The 17,975-nt window shown below is 38.2% G+C and overlaps 1 protein-coding gene across 1 annotated transcript in view; it reads left to right on the top strand.

Annotated features, from left to right (window-relative positions):
* The window catches only part of LOC102219422 (dachshund homolog 2-like), a 97,980-nt gene that overhangs the window by 62,904 nt on the left and 17,101 nt on the right, over positions 1-17,975 (top strand). Inside the window, exons 3-4 of the mRNA XM_005809413.2 lie at positions 9,674-9,784; positions 16,886-17,101. Of these exons, the coding sequence (XP_005809470.1) occupies positions 9,674-9,784; positions 16,886-17,101 (327 nt within the window). The remainder of the gene's footprint in view (positions 1-9,673; positions 9,785-16,885; positions 17,102-17,975) is intronic.

Here is a 17,975-nt window from a genome sequence, read left to right as displayed (position 1 = left end):
CTTCGGACGTCCCCAAAGCTGCTCCATACTTCTTTCATTTTTCCTTTCCTGCTCCGTTTTTAAATTAATTTCTTAACTTTATTTTTCTTCTGCTCTTTTCTTCTTGTTTTTTCATCCTAATCCCCAAATCTCTTCTTCTGTTTTATAACCTGTGAACTTTTTTGCATATTTAGTGACTTTTGTTTGTTTATCTGACCAGACTTCATCCCTCTACTATAAATCTTAAACTTTCATTTTTGTTTCAATATCCTTTTTTTTATCAGCTATTGTCACTTTTCTATTTTACTTTCACTTTCACTTTTGTTTCTGCTGCTTTTTCCTCTATCAGTTGATCTAATAATACAAACCACTAATTTCCCAGACTTAAAAAAACTAATTTTTATTTAAAATATGAAATATGTTCCATAAAGTACCATCCGTGATGATGGATTGTTAGGGCCAGGATAAAAGAAAAAAAAACATTAAATTACAAGAATTAATTCATAATATTGTGAGAAAAAAGATGTACAAGAAGTTTGATATGAGAATAATGTCATTGTGTTACTAAAATAACGACAGTAAGTCGAATTATTACAAGAGTTAAGTCTTAATTTTGCCAGTCAGATGATTAAAAAATCATCATATGAGAATAAAGTTGTAATAATATAATATGATGATAGAGAATAAAATCATCTGACCGAAAAAGTTTTAATATTGCGAGAAGAAACGCATTGTGTTCTGAAAATGACAATAGTATATCAAATTAATACAAGAATAAAGTGGAAGGACAGAAAATCATATTAAGAGAATGAAGTCTAAGTAATATGAGAATAAACTCATAATATGACCAAGTAGAAGTCAGAATATTATAAAAAATTTAACTTTGGTGACAAGATTTTAGAGTTCAAGCTCTGAATTATTGTCAGAGATTGAACTCTAAAGCTCTGAAGTCTCAGTTTAGATGTTAGTTTGAAACCAACATGTATGTAAACATCAAATAATACAAATTAAATGGTTTTACACATGGAAAAACTATTTCTAGATTATTTTAATAGCTGTTACACAAATAATGGTGAATTTCTTCCTGCTTTTGGCTGCTGGGGAAATTTAACATATTGAACTTGTTAACTGTAAATTTAATGTTTATCAGCTGATGTTACTGTGAAATGGTTCAAATAAAATGGCAAACTTAAATACCACTAAATACATTTCATTTTATTTGCTATTCCTGTAATTTTAACAATGTAAACTAATTAGAAATGATGCTAATAACAGTAAGCATGTCAGCTGGTTTTGACATGTTGGTATGGGGGGGCCCCAAATGAAACTCTGTTTGGGGCCCCAAAAATGCTTCGATCGGCCCTGCATCCTCTAACTTCCATCTCCTTTTACCTCACCATCTCTTCTTTAATGGAGAGCCTCTCCAAACTTCCCTCCATCCTCCATCTTCTCGCCTCTCTAATCTTTTTTTTCCTCCCGTCCTGCCAGTTTCCCTCCATCCCTCCTTCCATCCCCTTGACAGTGACTGTTGGCCTCCTTCTCCCCCTCTTCCTCTCCAGGATAAATAAAACATGCTTGTGTTTGGTGACATATGGACACAGCTCACTGTGGCATACTAATCACACACACACACACACATACCTGATCTATAAGTGTGTGTGTGTGTGTGTGTTTGTTGAGCATTAGTGGAACCCAGAGAAAACATTTGCTCACTTATGATCGCTCATTAGCTTTCACACACACACTACATATATAACAACCACACACACACACACACACACACTTGGCAGTCGTAGGATGTCGCATTCCGCCTCGGCCGCACACACGCAGAGTCGGTCGTCTTAGCGGCCCCGCGTCCATGGAGACGCCACGTTGCCGGGGGAGACGGGCTGTTGTTTACGACCTCGCGGGCGCCACGTCAATGGGGGGCATCGGCCGATCGCAGATGGACATTTATCACACCGTTAGAAAGAAAAAGGAAGGAGGAAGGACTGGAGCAGAGGACCAAGAAAGTTCAAGATGGAAGAAAACAAAATTAAATAAGAACCTCATCGATGTAAAAAACTGCAAAAAGAAGGTGAAGAGAGACATTTATAAGAACAAAAAAATGGAGGAAGGTTGGAAAAAGTAAAAGATAAAACACAAAGATCAGAGAGAGGCTTTAAACGACAACAAGAGAGTGATATCAGTTTAATTGGCCTCATCTTCCTCAACAAAGACGCTGTGATGATAAGCGTGGGAGTGTGTTTGTGTGTGTGTGTGTGTGTGTGTGTGTGGTAACCTATGCAGGGTGATGCGGCACTCATTTGACTTGTTAATTCACTTCAGAAACAGCTCAATGCTTTGCCTTGTCCTCCAACACACACACACACACACACACACCCCGCTGGAACATAAACGTATATTTATTTTCATTTATCGCCTCTAACTTCACGTTTTGGAGACTCCAACACACACACAAACACGCACACACCCCCACCCGCACACACACACACACACTCCTGAAAATGCGGATCGTTCAGCTTCTTCCTGAAAGGAAACCCGGGTGTGAGGACTCTGCCGCGCACCTGCAGAGAACGAGATGAAGACGAGGAAGAGGAGGAAGGCCGGAGAGCTCTGAAGTCACATCAAGTCTTTTTCATCTTCCTCCTCCTCCTCCTCCTGCATCACTTTGTGCTGCTTTTCTCAAGAAACGCTGAACTAGAGGCATTTAGCAGCAAGCGCCCCCCACTGGTGCAGTCTGGAAATGTTTACTTTGAAATGCATTTAAATTATAATTATCGCGTTTTTATGAATCTTCATCATGGCAAATGTTTGTTGGTTGGATTTTGACACAAACATCAGATACTTTACATGACTTACACTGCAAAAACACAACATCTCACCAAGTAGGTTTGGTTTTTGTAGCTCAAATATCTTAGTACTACAGGCATTATTTACTTAAAACAAGCCTCTATATCTTGCTGAAAAGTGATTTTTAAGTTAGTTTTGTCTCATTTCATGTGTACTAAGTTATTTGCCCTAGAGACCAGACCAAAACTACTTGTTAGATTTTGTATTTCTGCAGTGTACATATTTAAAAGTTCAGCTGAAGCATAACTTTTACTTTATCAGTGACTAAAAAACTGAACTCCTTGAGAATTTTGTTTTTAGGATTTTCAAATAAACTTATAATTGATAAATTTTATAAAGGAAAAATCAAGTCCAGTATGAACAAATTGTCTTCCTGCTACAACTCCGCAAGACAATTTATGATATAATTTTTTTGATGGAAAGAGTCGATCAAAAGGTAAATGAGGGTGGAAATTATAGCTGATTAAATACTTAAAACATATTAAAAATAAGTGACTCTCAAAAGTCTCCAGGAAGGTTTTTTTTTAAGTCTGACTGAGTTTTATGATAAATTTAAAATGAAGGAAGAAAATGTAAGAAAAGCTACCTATTTGATAATTAATTAGTTCACATATTCAGGTCTGATCTGCTAGCTAACCAAATAAAACCTGATTCAAATCTTTTTTTAAGCTCTTTACTTGGTGTTGTACTTTTTCTTTTTTGTCAGTGTGTTTAAGCAGGTAATTGCAAAATGTAGAGTTCATACGCTTTAAATAGAAACACCCATTTAAAGTGAAAGGCAGTGTAACATTATTCTATTTCATAAGCCAAAGAATTTATGAAATAATTTCTGTGAGGCAGTAGAAATGTGGTTTGTTCTGGTTCACAATGTAAAGCAACTTATGTTCTGAATGCAGATGCTGTTCAAGACGTCTCATCCCCCATTTATTTATTATCTAATTTGATTTCCTTAGGATTTCCTGTAACAAATCCTGTATATAAACCTTAAGAAGAGGTTTCGTGATTGATCCTTAATACCAGCTGTAATGCCTCTGGAGTAATTTACTTATGCAATAACATCTGAGAGCCAAAGAACGTGCAGATACAATTACTTTAAAGTCACTGAGGTTATTAGAAATAGCCCAAAATGGCTGGTGCAGAATGGCTTCAAATGGGCGTCTTGGACAGTTGGTGAAAGCTGAAGATGGGCGATCTAAGTGCCAGAGTGCTGAGCTGAAATCTCTTTGACTCAGCACAAGAGCAATCTACTGCATTTGTAAATTGGCGCTCCTAAGTGCTCGCAAGAATAAAAAGGAAGCAAAACAAACAACAAAAAAAATCCAGACGTGTGTTTCTAAATCCAGAACACAAAGAGCAATTTCTCCGTTTCCCTGTTTTGTTTTATTCAAAGTGTCACTCCGTCTCTTAGAGCACTCCTTCTGAAATGTAGGTGCAGTCAATTAAATATTTACAATGACTGGCAAATGGGGAGGGTTTCACGCAAGCTCAGTGGGGGGTTCAGTGGTCTTGAAGATCACCAGCAGCAGCAAATATGAAGCCATGAAAGAGCTTGTGCAGGTAGCATACAGAGAGGACATCTTAGTTGGTTTTATCTTGCCAAATTTTGACTTAGCTTTTAGGCTATGAAGCAGAAAAAGGAACTGTAGTTTAAGCAGATTGATGGTACAGAAAACTAACATTTTGGATGTAAAACTGACTTGTATCATCTTGAAGATACAAGATGATACAAGTCTTCATCTGCTACAACTCTGTCCAGGTACCAACCGACATAAAAAACAGGTTTCAAGTGCCTGGCTAAGAGGAACAGCTGCATGGATCTTAAGCTAATCGACCAATTCTGATGTTTATTTTAAACAGTATAGCTTGAAGTGTGGATTTCTGTTTTCACTCAACTAAGGCCTTATTCACACTAGAGATAGTTTTGAAGTAGATTTTTTTGTAATACTTTTATACCTCACCGTCCACTTTTATGAAACTGTCCCACAGGTAGATGGGGACTATACGTCTATCCATGTCCAATAAACATATAGATATACCTGCCTACTCTGCCAAATAACAACCGCAAAGTTATAATTTTACTGATTTTATAGATTTCTTGATTTTCCATTTATCATCAAGCATCTTCAGTCATTGTTGGACCAGTATAATTTCTTGGTTCTTCCAGAGACATTAAGAGTGAACCAAGGATTTTGGAAAACAGATGATTTGCTTGCATTGGAGTTGGGTCACTTAATTTTTTTTTTATTACCAGTTAAGCTTTTTTTATAAACCTACACAACAAGCACCTGCTGTTCTTTCAAATCAAACAATAGAACAACATAAACTAAGCAAAAGAGAAATAGTTCTCGAAATGTTCTTATCATTTAATGTGACACGTTGAAGTTCACTCTGGTCAAATCCAAACACTGTCTATTTGAATTTGACCTCTGCCTTGTTGTTTTCCACAAGGTCAGGGGTTCAAACTGCAGTTCTTGAAAGCCGTAGTCTTTCAAATATTAGGTGTTGCTGGAATCAAATGGCTTAATTTCCTCTTCAGCATTCAGCCAAGTTACAGATTCCTGCAAATGAAACCATTTATTTGATTCAGGCGCGTTGATATGAATCTAAAAGTTAAAGTAGACTTGCCCTTGAAGACGATACCCCTAACTAGGGTCTTCTTGGGCTTTCTGCAAAGTTCTACATCCCATCCAAATCATTGTAACACTTTGTAAAACAATGACACTTGTTAAGAAGTACAATGAGGAGAGATTATTTTGTTTTTCCTATATGGATAACTTATTTCTCAAGAGCTACAAGGACATTGGTTTCCTGGTCGAGAAATTCCTTTATTCTTTCTAAACAGTTCCTTTTTCTTCTCCTACTTTGAATGGGCATTGTAGAAATCACAAGTCCTATGAAGTGAAAACCTTATATTACTGAAAGTAGTATTAATGTGGCCGCTTGTACCTGTGAGGTCCAGGTGGCTTGTGTTTATGGAAAATGGAAAGATAATGTTATGTTTCATCAGAAATCCGTCTATAAGTCAAACTTTCCAGCTGAATCCTGTGTGTTCTTGTAGCATTTATTTAGTGTTAGTGTATCAAAGCATCTCTGTGATCGTTTTCTTTCAGTTGGCAAGAGTTTTAACTGCAGTAACATATTCTGGATTTTTGTAGCTTATGGGTTAATGCCAAACTTTACATCTCCAAAAATAAACTTTTCATCAGTTTTTAATGATAGTGTTGCTCTGGATCCCATATTGCTTGCCTTTTTGGATAGCACTATGTATTTAAATACCATATTGCAGCCCAACCCGAGCAGTACAGCTGAAATAAAAGTCACAAAGATGTCGTAGATTAGTGCATCAACGCCAAAGTCAGTCACAGCAAAGTTTACACTCATCTCATCTCTAATGTTTTCTGTATTCTCATGTTATGATGATGACTCACTGCTTTCCTTCTCAATTTGTGTAATGCGTCTTTTTATTTTCTCCCTCTTACGACTTCTTCTTTCCTCCATCCGCCCTTCGAAAAGCATTAAGATGCACAGGAACGGAAAAACAGATGGGTAAATGAGGTGCAGACAGGCCACAGGGGAACACTGACACACACACCCACACGCACACACACACTCTCCCAGGTACGCAGGAAAATATACATTGTCTCCGACACACACACGCACACAGAGAGAGAGAGAGAGAGAAAGAGAGGTCTATATGGTGCTGGTGTCTTTGAAGCAGTCTGTCAATCAATCACACACTAATTCCCCAGGTTCCGTGGTCGCCATTTACGACGGGGGTCGATGCTCGGTAACCGTGGACACAGCGGACAGCCATCGATCTGAGACAGAAAGAGAAGCAGAGAGGGGTGTGTGTGTGTGTGTTTGATAGTCATGATGGAGAACAGCATTGTGGCTCTGCCCTCAATATTGATCGACTCCTGGTTGCACTGAGGCGAAGCGGGCGTTCTGACTCTGTGTCCGAATCTGCGTGTACTTGTGTGAGGGGGTGTGTGTGTTGGTGTGTGTGTGTTTACCTATGTATCTCTACATGCAACCTGAAGTGCGTTGGAGGGTCAAGGTGTTCTTCAGAGCAGTAATCAATCTGTAAATACAGTTTTGACCCCACACAGGGACTTCATTTTCTTCCCCTTCATTTCTTCTGTTCCTAAGTACTCTCTCTTAAACTTCAAACTCCTACACTTCAACTTGAAGACCTTGTTAAATGTTTTCAACAGCTGCTGTTGTGTTCACTTATAATGTATTGTTAGCTGAAAATCCCCGTCTGTTTAAGAGATGTCATAAAAATGTTTTTGCCAAAAATCTACTACATTGAACACTGCTCAGCCTCGAAGTACCGTTTCCCCCGGGTGGTGAGAATTGTGATCATTCATAGTTGAAGCAATCTCTGGTCCACTTTCTTCAAATTTGAGACCACCAACCTGGACTGCCACTACCTAGGTGTTGTCCCAAGACAGGTTTCCAACTTGTTTGAGGCCAACTGAAAGTTGCATTTTCTTTTTTTGGCTTCCTTGAGCCTCCTTAAGCTTGACTGTGACCACCAATGGATGATCAATGCCGGAATGGTAGACACCACTAACCCTCAAACCACAACAACTGGAAGTCTTCGTCAATTTGGATAGAAACTCTTTCCAGACATTGCCCACCAAGACCTGGTTTTCTCAGGTTTTGGTGGCAGCCAACCTTGCCTGCAGGTCCAACTTATCACCATGTGGTGATTGACTGAAAGCATTGTCTTTCTCAAATTAGCAAGTTTCTGTCTTACTCTCTGCTTTCACTTTTGTGTGCCATTGAATGCCGAGATGTGCAGGTGGAAGGTAATCCAATATGCTGATAAAATGGTATCGGATCACGTCAGGGTTGAGCAGAAATTGGTACACTTTCAGAGCCAATCATACCCATTTCCTAAATTTCTCAAGATAAATTTCTTCATTTTCTACAATTTCAGCAATGGCGTCAGAGGTTTTTCATCCTTACTCTGGATTTGAGTTATTTCTTTCCACGATTTTTTTTTTCTTAAAGTCCTTATAATCACTCATTGATTTACCCTACAAGTTTCTATATTTTCTAATCAGTTGCTGTTCCAAAAATAAAGCGAATGGCAGAGATGCCGCTGACTCTCAACCTTATCAGCTTGGTGTCGCATACAGGTCAATGTGAAGAGTTTACCATGTAACACAGAGTTTACCGTGTAACACAGAGTTTACCGTGTAACACAGAGTTTACCATGTAACACAGAGTTTACCATGTAACACAGGACGTGTTTGCTTTTGAGTCCACATTGAAGTATACCCCAGGATCTGGGAGCCGTTGGACTTCTCAAATTTTGAGGCGAAGTAATTTCATGGAAAGTCTTCTGCATTTTAGAAGTTTAGATGTTATTTTTACAGCCAAAGGGTCACAACCAAGCAGGTAAAACACCAAATTTAGCAACTTACAGAATTAAAGTGGTCATTCTCAAACTGTGTGTTGGGAGCCCCCTAGTGGTCTGTGAGGTACTGCATGTAAAAGACCTTTTCTTTGCCATGATGTGAGCTCACGGTGCGACGTTACAGTTAGCTTACCAAAGGATTGTGTTTAAAAATAATATTGGATAAATGGCTTAAGACCGGGTCACTAGAAAACCTGAAGGTACCGGTAGAAAGTTTCTCAGGGTGAGTTGCAGAACTTTTTTTTAGCATTATTACGATACATAGCATGACATGAGTGCGATATGCTGCTGACGAGGCGGTGAACAGCGCTGCGCCCCACGCTGACTAACTGCATCTTAACACCTGAAACAAAATTATTTATGTTGGGCTATCTACTGGCATTTGAAAGAAAATATTTGTTTTCGCAAAAGCAACTTAAGTCTATTTTTCTTTTATTCTGCTTCTAAATTACAAATAGCCCTAAAACATTATTAGTGCACACAACATTTGTAGTAAAGAACTTTTTTATTTCCATGTGTTTTATATCATTGGATCAAAGTCGGTGCCTTTAACATATCAGTGAAAAAGTAGATGTATACACATATTTATAAGAGATGAACTTCTACTCTGCATCAGTCAGCGGAAAATGTGGCTATATGTATTACTTTGTCTAGGTTAGATTAACCTGCGAACAGCTCTGCCCTTCATACCTCACTCATCCATCCATCCAGTCAACCTTCCATCAATCCATCCATTCTGCTTCAAATTAAATTTCAAACTCCTCCTCCCTCCATCCCTCTCTCCCCTCTACCTTGTTTTCTTTATAGCTTACAGACAACTGTACAGTGTGTAATGGACATTCCTGCAAGGCTGTCAAGCGTGACCGGGGCAAAACCAACTGACCTAAACACACACACACACACGAAAGTATGCAGAGATAAGCATGAATGCATACCCCTCTCTCTCTTTCTCACACACACACATTTAAACATAAAAGCACTCGGCACAATGCAAAAGCTACCCTGCACGCTTACACACACACACACCCGCGCGCACACCCCGACAGAGGGTCATCTCTCTCACTCTGCTGGTTGTTGTGTATAGAAGTCAGTTCCAGGTCAGCGCACAGAGCCGAGGATCTTGTTCCTTACAAAAGACTCGGTGTTCATGTGTGTGTAGCTGTGTGTGAGTTAATGTACACCAGGCCTGAGGTGTCTAAAACTGCTCTAAACACTCGCGTTGAAAAGAGTTTGACATCGACCCGTCTTGACCGTCACTCTGTGCAGAAAGGCATCCTGGGTAACAGCAGGCCGTGGCTAGACTGCTGGTTTGTGATTGGCTCGCTGTGAGGAACATTAGAGTTGATGGGTTTCAAATCAGCTGACTGTGATGACAACAAGATGACTAACAGTAGTGATGTGTGTGTGTTTAAGGACTGACGGCGGCCGCCATGGCAGAGCTCCAGAAACTGCAGAAGATGAAGATGATGATGAGTCTCCAGAACGGCAACGAGTCCGACAACGATGACCTGCACTCCAACACAGGTGCTACACGCGAACGCTAACACAGGCATGCTGGAAAACGATGAGTAAAGTTGCTTCTCACAGTCTGACTCCGAAAGGAGTCCAAACATGGGGACACTGTGGAAGTTTTGTGTGAACATTAGCAATAATCTAGAGAAACCCCTGGAGACGAGTTAAACTTTTTAAGGCCGTTTGTTCTTTCTGTGCGCTGTAATGAACTCTACACCCACCTTATCAGGCCTTTAGACTGTTAGTTTGTGTTCGCATCAGCAAAATGAACAAAACTAACCGTATCAGCAACTTGAGAAACCAGAGGAATGGAAGAAGAAAGGAGCTTGTAATAACCCTGGAACTAGCCTGGGAAACATCTGGTTTACTGTGTTCTTCTCAGGATAACAAGGACTTCGTCAGCACAACTTCTTTAAACTTAGTCTACTTTTCTTGTTTTTTGAGAAACATTATTTTGATTTCCTGTATGTCTAGCACATATGATGACTTGACCATGAAGTAGACTTTGACTTGCATGTGAATCATGTGTAAAGAGATCCAGAAGGAAGTGTGAATCTTCAACTCCTTTTCGTGCTCTAAATCCAGTTACTGTTCAGTTGTTTGATTTAATTTTGACTCTTTATTTTGCTCATTGCCTTGATTCAACACATCATGAAGCAGTGATTCCCAAACTTTAGGCCCAGACAGAAAAAGTGACAATAATAATCAAGGTTTAAATTCAACTGTAGTTTCATCTTATCCTAGTTTTTTAGGTTTTTATATTAGACCCAGAAACCCCTAAGAAAGAAAATAATCTCCAGAAGTTTACTGACAAAGAGATTTGTTGAATAAACTCTGTGAGTTTAGTTCAAAACAAATAACGTCATATTATTATATAGATTAATTAGTGACATATTTAAACCCTTATTACTTGTAGTTTTGGTGATTTTGGCTCACAGATGATAAAATCCCAAAATTCAGCGTCTCAGAAAATGAAAATATAACATATAGTTAATAAAAGTTGATATTTTATGTGATCAGCCTGGTTCTGCTGAGGTTCTGGAAGCCCAGATTGGTTTGTTGCCTTCAGGTCAACTGACTTTTTTTTCCACAAGAGCCAGTAGAATCTCTATGGGGTTAAAGGTCAGGCCAGATTGCTGGCCAATCAGGAACAGGAACACCATGGTGATTGGACCACTGTTGGTACTGTTGGCAGTGTGGGTCGGTACCAAATCCAACTGGAAAATAAAATCAGCATCTGTAGAAAACCTGTCAGCAGATGGAAGCAGGAAGTCTGAAATGTCCTGGTAGGCGGCTGATTTCAGGAAACCCAGTGGACCAGAACCAGCAGCTGACATGGCGACCCAAACCAATACTGACTGGAAACTTCACTCTGGACTTCTGGCAACCTCTCTACTCTTCCTCCAGATGATGGGACCTCGGTTTCCAAATGAAGTGGAGAATTTATTTTTATCTGAAAACAGGACTTTGGATCAATGAGCAACAGTCCGGTTCTGGTTCTCATTAACCCAGAAAAGACGCTTCTAGCCCATTTCTAGGATTCATCAGTAACTCCGGTGAAGCTTCTCCTTGATGACAGACTTCTCAAGGCTGCAGTTCTCCCTGATACCGATGCATCTCTTCCTTCCTAAGTGACTGGATCGACTTTTGTTTCTCAAACAGTTGCTGATTCCCAATGAAATCTTTTCAAAATGTCATGTTTTTGTTCCTTTTTTAGAAGGTGTGGTTCTGACCTGATACCTGCAACAAAAACCGTTCGATAACTTTAAAATCTAAGCAAATGAAACTCTATTCAGGTCTGAACTGTTCTTGTTTTTTTTACACGTTACCTATAAAACTTGGACACTCAATCTCTTCTGTTTGTTTCTCTGAATTATTAAAGAAGCAAAAAACAAAAAGCAGAAAGAAAATAAAGGAAGGAGCGATCCTTTCATTTGTTTCCACCCTGATTCTTCTCCGTTTTCTCCTTTTCTTCAGCTGACCTGGCAAATGGGTTGATAGAGTTACTCTTCCTCTCCACTGTCATTTCATTCTTTCGCCAAGTAGTTTTTTATTTATTCACCCCTGCTCTCTTTTTTTCTACGCCTTCTTCTGTCTTCTTTTCTTTCATTCGGAGTGATTTTTGTGCGCTCACGGTGAGCCTTCTTTTCATTGTCCGACCTTGTTTTCTTTGTGCGAGACACTCACACCGGCCTGGGAAACTGTGGCGGACAATAGAAGAGAGGAACCAGCGTATGAAATGAAAAAGAAAATAAAACGAGGGAGGATACAGGAGGAGGCGGGGGAGAGAAAGGGATATTTAGGGCGAGAGGAAAAGGGGGAGAAAAAGAAAAGATGCTCTGGCGTTTGGCTCGGGCCTGTTCGGCACGCGGTGACAGAATAAAAATGAGAAAAACACAGATTGGAGCGAGGGATGAATGACAGGAGAGATGGAGAGAAAAAAAAAACGAGTTTCATGTCAACGGAAACCGTCTATGTGTCACAAGAGGAAGAGAGTGAAACTAGGTGGAGATGAGGAAATAAAAGCCAAATAATCATGATAAAGAAAAGATAAAAGGGGAAGGATGGGAAAAAAACAGACTTAACTTGTTGGTTTGAAACATTTGTAAATGAGATTGTATTCCAGATTCCTGTGGGAAACGACAGTGAAACTGCAGCAAAGGCTTTTAATGCACAGCTACTCAACATAAAACCCTTGAATAAATCTGCACTGGCCACTAGAAAGCTCAACTAAATATTCTTTAAGGATTTTTAGTCTATAATTTGCAGAAGTAAACTGGTTCTGAACTGGTCCTACAGATCACAGCAAAGAACTGGTTTGGTTTTCCACAGCAGGAGAAACATCATTTTAACACTTTAGATTCTTCGTTTCGCCAACACTCCACAATAAAATCACATCTTTCAGCTCTGCACTCATTAGATCCAGGTGTGCAGAAACGGGACGTATCTAAAAAACACATCTAGAACCAGATATTCTAAATCTGGGTCTAGAAAAGATCTAGATCTGTTAAGATAACACATTTTGCCGGCCGATAAATTGTCCAACATGTTGTTGCAATAATAATATTGTTGTTTTGAAACATTTTCCAGTAATATAATGGTACTGATGGCATAATAAAGCCAGAACAGATTCTCAAAGATCAATAAATTTAAATGTCAATGAAAATTTTACACTGAAGGCATTTTAAATATACAAAATAAACGAACGAAACAACAGAAATGAATATTAAAGTCTGTGTAAACAAAACCGCCCATCAAATAAAGGGTTAGTTCACACCAAACTACCAAACTTAAGACTTTTATCAACCTGCTTTTGGTTGAGAGAAAGAAAAGAGATGCAAGTGGAAATGATTGAGCTTGTTTTAATTTATCATGTGATTAATTAATTTATTTATTGATTATTGCAACAGGAGACTTTGATGTAAAAGACGCATTTCAGCAAATTTCTAAGAATGTATAGTTAGAAGTGTTGACGCCATTAGCTCAGAATGTTGTCAGGTCCTCTAACCAGGTGAATAAAAGGTGAATTTCTTCCAGTTGGAAGCCATGTCTGAGGTTTGTTTAAACTAAATTTAGCTTTGCTAAATTTGAAAAACTGCAATAATACCCAAACTTTAGCAGAAAAAGCTCCAAGATTTAGGTGCACCAGACTGACAGACAAAGAGAAGATGTTGAAAAGACCAAAAAGTGACAGAGGCCAAGCAACAAAAAAAAGAAGAGAGAAGAGCCAGAGAAAGAGAGAGAACATCTGCCCATCTGTTTATTCTTCTTTTCTTCCCCGGTGTAAATGGCAGCAGCGACGAGGCCCAGCTGTCGTCCACACACACTGAGCGCAGGGAATTCAGTAGGCAATAATAGAGAGAGACGGTCGCTAATTCAAACTAATGGAGGGAGATGAAGATGGATGAGCGGGAGAACCGTGGAGCGGAGGCAGAGGTGTGGAGGGCGAGCGAGGCAGGATCACACAGAGGAGGAGAGAGAGCGAGCGGCGTGAAGAGAGACGGCCATTAAATACATTTTCCAGTCAAACAGAACGTTGTCATTGTTAATAATCAGGCTGAGTTAGCTGACACAGTGGGAAGCTTTTAATAATTTATTAATGTCATAAATTCATCTGACTCCGCTTAAAACATCAATTGTCTCTGCTGGTTAATAATCGGCACGTTTAAAATGCTGGGAAGCTACAAGAAACGTTTTTTTCCTGATGTTTAGATGCATTTTGTCAGATTTCCTGCTGTAAAAAACTTGTTTTAGAGAATAAACCCGATAAAGACGAGGGTTTTTTTTCTCATCTCATGTTTAGTGCAACAGAGTATTAGGGCCACACTAATAAAAATTAAAATTACAAGAATAAAATCATAATGTTACAAGAATAAAGTTGAAATAATGCGAGAGTAAGGTCGCAATAATATGAGAATAAAGTCAATATTTCGAGAATAGGCACATTAAGAGGATAAAGTCATAATATTAGCAGAATAAAGTTGGAGTATTATGACAATTCTTAAAATGCTATAACTTTATTCTTGCATTATTTTGACTTTATTCTTGTTAAATTTTGACGCTATTCTCATATTATTTTGACTTTATTCTCAACTTTTCTATTTTTATTTTCTTAGCGTGGCCCTAATATTTTGTAGTTTAGAGCCATCTAGTGGCTCAAATTAAAAATTGCAACAAAATACTCATTCTACACATGCACATTCTCTTGTTTTTATGGTTTTTCATTTTAAATTGTGCAGCTTTTTTAACGGTACTCATTTACAACCAATGGAGAAACATGTAATCTCATCTCAGTTCTTTTCAACTAAAGTTCAGTTAATTAATTTTTAGTTTTTTTTCCTGTCTGGTGGACAACAGATGTCTGCCCTTGTTAACTGACATGTTCTCTTTAAGAGTGGCTTAAAGAAACAACGTGTTTAAACCTCAGCAAAATGCTAGTTTTGATCATTTACAGCTAAATTTTTCAGTTTCTTAAAAAGTAAATTTTTAAAAACTTAGTCAAATAAAGTTACTTTTTTCATTTGGTTTTAATATCAAGAAACTACTGTTATTGTGTACCATATATTATTTATTTCAAATGTTTCAAATTTAATTGAAAGTAAGCTTTGTTAATTGGTTTATTAGTTAGTCGGAGGGATAGACTTTATTTAAATTTTTCTAATTTCGTCATCATCCATTCATCAAAATACAAACATCTATTCTGTTTAAGACATTTTGTGTTTAAACGTCTTTATATCCCGTAAAGTTTTCTTTTGGTAATTACGAAGCAGTTGTTTGGTTTTTCTGCTGTCCATTAAGGGAACTTTAACCCCAGATCTGCTCTAATCTCTGTTTTATTAAAGTGCAAAGTTTGGCCTCAACCTGCTGGGTCAGAACCGACTCGACATACAGAACAGGTCGGGTTCAGCTCATGTGATGAATTACAGGAAACACCATCTTCCCTCTCTCTGGAGAGAACATCTGAAAAATGGTCCAGGAAGAGACTAACACAATTATGAGTAATAGAATCGAAAAGTGCAGAGACCAACGTTAAAGTAGAGGAAAAAGTGGAAGCGGAGGTTAATGTTACTGATTTACCTTCAGTCTGTTTGCTCTCCGTTCTGCCAAGCAAGAACAGAGAAAATATATCAATATATATCAATTAAAATGACTATAATCATCTCAAAACAAAAATAAATAATTTACTTCCATCTCTGTTAAAATACTAAAGACTTACAGATCTATTTCAAAGGATTAAATCAGAAACCGTGGAAAATATTTTTATCTTTAAAACTCTAAATAGTTCAGTGGTTTTGTGACAACTAATTCTGAGAATCTCAGGAAAATTAAGTTTCGCCCAGTTCCAGAAACTAATACGAAAATGTGGGCTGATTAAAAGTGTAGGCCACAAATGATTAATAGGCCTAATGGGGGGAATTGAATATTGAAATTGATTAAGATAAACATACAGACTTTAAAAAAGCCTATTTGCTGAAAAAAAACAACAGTCAGAGCATTAATCAAGACAAAACTCTTCAAAACTTTTTAATAATTTTGCACTTAATATGAAAAAAACCTTTCTGTGTAAATATATCCTACGGTTCAAGGGCAACATTAGCTTCCCATTATTCAAATTCTGTTAAAATAAAAATAAAATCTTCTATCAAGCATCTTTTGCTATCTAGTTATTAATTGTTTAATTCATATAATAATAAACAGATCAACCTGTATCGATGTTAATTTAAGCAAAAAGGGCTGAGATTTCCACATGTTAGAAGTACAAAGGATCCAGATGCAAATTTGGCTACAAAGACACATCTGCATTTATTTTCAGCATTTTATTTTGCTAAAAAAAAATTTTAATTGCATTTTAGGCAATAAAATGTGTATTTTCTTATTTGAGAAATAAATTGAGTTGTTTTTGCATCTCTTAATGTATTTCTAATTTTGAGACGGTGTATGTATGAGGGCCTGTTGATAGGAAAAAAGGAGTAAATTTCTGCCAAAATACTCAAATGTTTAGATTATTTTAAAGAAATTTTCTAGAAAAAACGCGGAAATTTCTGAACTTGAAAAGCTAAAAATGTGCAAGTGTTAATTTTGGAAATTTTCTAGAAAAAAGTTGAAAGTTGGTGAATTTCTCATGTTGAAAAGTTTAAAATGTAAATTTTTTTTCTAGAATCTTTTTATCTGATTAATAAATTAATCTGTAAAATAATACAAAGATTATTACTAAAATAGTAGTAAATTGCAGCTTCAGGAAAGTGTGTTCAATTCCTTCTTAAATGTCCTTTTAATCTGCCAAACGAGCCTCATCAGAATATATATTGTAATTTATTGAATATGACTGTACACCGCTGCCCATAAACCATCCTGAATGATGCGTTTTTAGTTATGAGTGCTGATAAATCACAGGTGTCAGCTTGATCCAGCCTGGAGGAATATTTTTCCTCTTCACTGAGTCCTGCCTTGGATTGCTGGAACTAGGTTAATACAGCCATCTGGAAACAAACGTGTTAATGTGTGGAGACTAGTTAATGCTGGTTATAAGTGAGGAAGGTGAGTCCTGTGTGTCATTCTGGCTCCGATAGTCTTCATCACTGATTGCATATAAATGTGTGCACCTCTACCCAGGAGGGAGTGAGTGTTCCTGGGATAAAGAGCGCCTGACCAGCCCCCCTGCTGGAGCCCACAGCGGAGGAGGAGGAGGTGGAGGTGGCGCCCCGGCGGTGGGAGGAGGAGCAGCAGGAGGAGGAGGAGGAGGCGCAGCGGGAGGTCCTGGGAGGGGGTCCGCCTTGGGAGCCGTCAGTCAGCAGCAGCTCCAGCAGCAGCAGCAGCTACTGGCTAACAGTGAGTATTCATCCACAGTGATAACCAGGAAGTCCTTAAAAGGACTTGCATTCATGTGTCGAAAATTTAATTTAAGATGGCCTTTTATTGTGGTAGGAATATTTATTCTAGTAAGATTTTTCTGTCTGACAAAAGTTTGAGTCACAAGCAGACAGCTACTGCTAACAAGCTGCTAATAATCCTTACTCACTAGCTAGTTATCTAGCTAGCTGTTTTGCGTCTCTCTTGGGTAAATGTAAATTATCATGTGGCAAAGACAATGTTCATCTTTACCACACGACCCACACAAGGCTTAGGGTTTGACAGTAAGTCAATAACAATATATATTGGGATGTGATCAGTATCAATAGATAAGACCTTTCAATAATTCCAATGAACTCCAATCTAGAACTGCACAGCATTGTGGGGGATGTAGGCAAAGAAAAGGCTTCAGCCACTGAACCTTCCACATTTAGCTAAGCTAGATTGGTGGAATCAACTAGCTCACTCACTCTTTGGTTACCTAGCAACAACCTGCTGAGCTACTTTTTGTTACCTAGCAACAGCCTGTTGAGTAACTGGCGCAGCAGCAGTTTAAGGTTTTGCCACTGTGCCTCATAACTGCTTAAAAATCAAAACAACATTGCAGAGAGGAAACTGTGGATAAAACAGGAAAGGTCACAACACCAGTTTGGAAATATTTCAGATATTTAAAACAAAAACACTAATCAATAATTATTGATATGGACTTATATTGTGATCTGTTTTTAGCTATATTGTCCAGCCCTAACCAGGCCCTAACATTCTGGGCTGGGCACTATGATGTAAAACACGCAATTTTATTTTATACATTTCTGTCATGATACAAGTCTTAAATTTCCTTCATAATGGTCTA

This window comes from Xiphophorus maculatus, chromosome 14, assembly GCF_002775205.1.
Source record: "Xiphophorus maculatus strain JP 163 A chromosome 14, X_maculatus-5.0-male, whole genome shotgun sequence".
Taxonomy (NCBI): Eukaryota; Metazoa; Chordata; class Actinopteri; order Cyprinodontiformes; family Poeciliidae; genus Xiphophorus; species Xiphophorus maculatus.
This window is presented reverse-complemented; position numbering and strand designations above follow the sequence as displayed.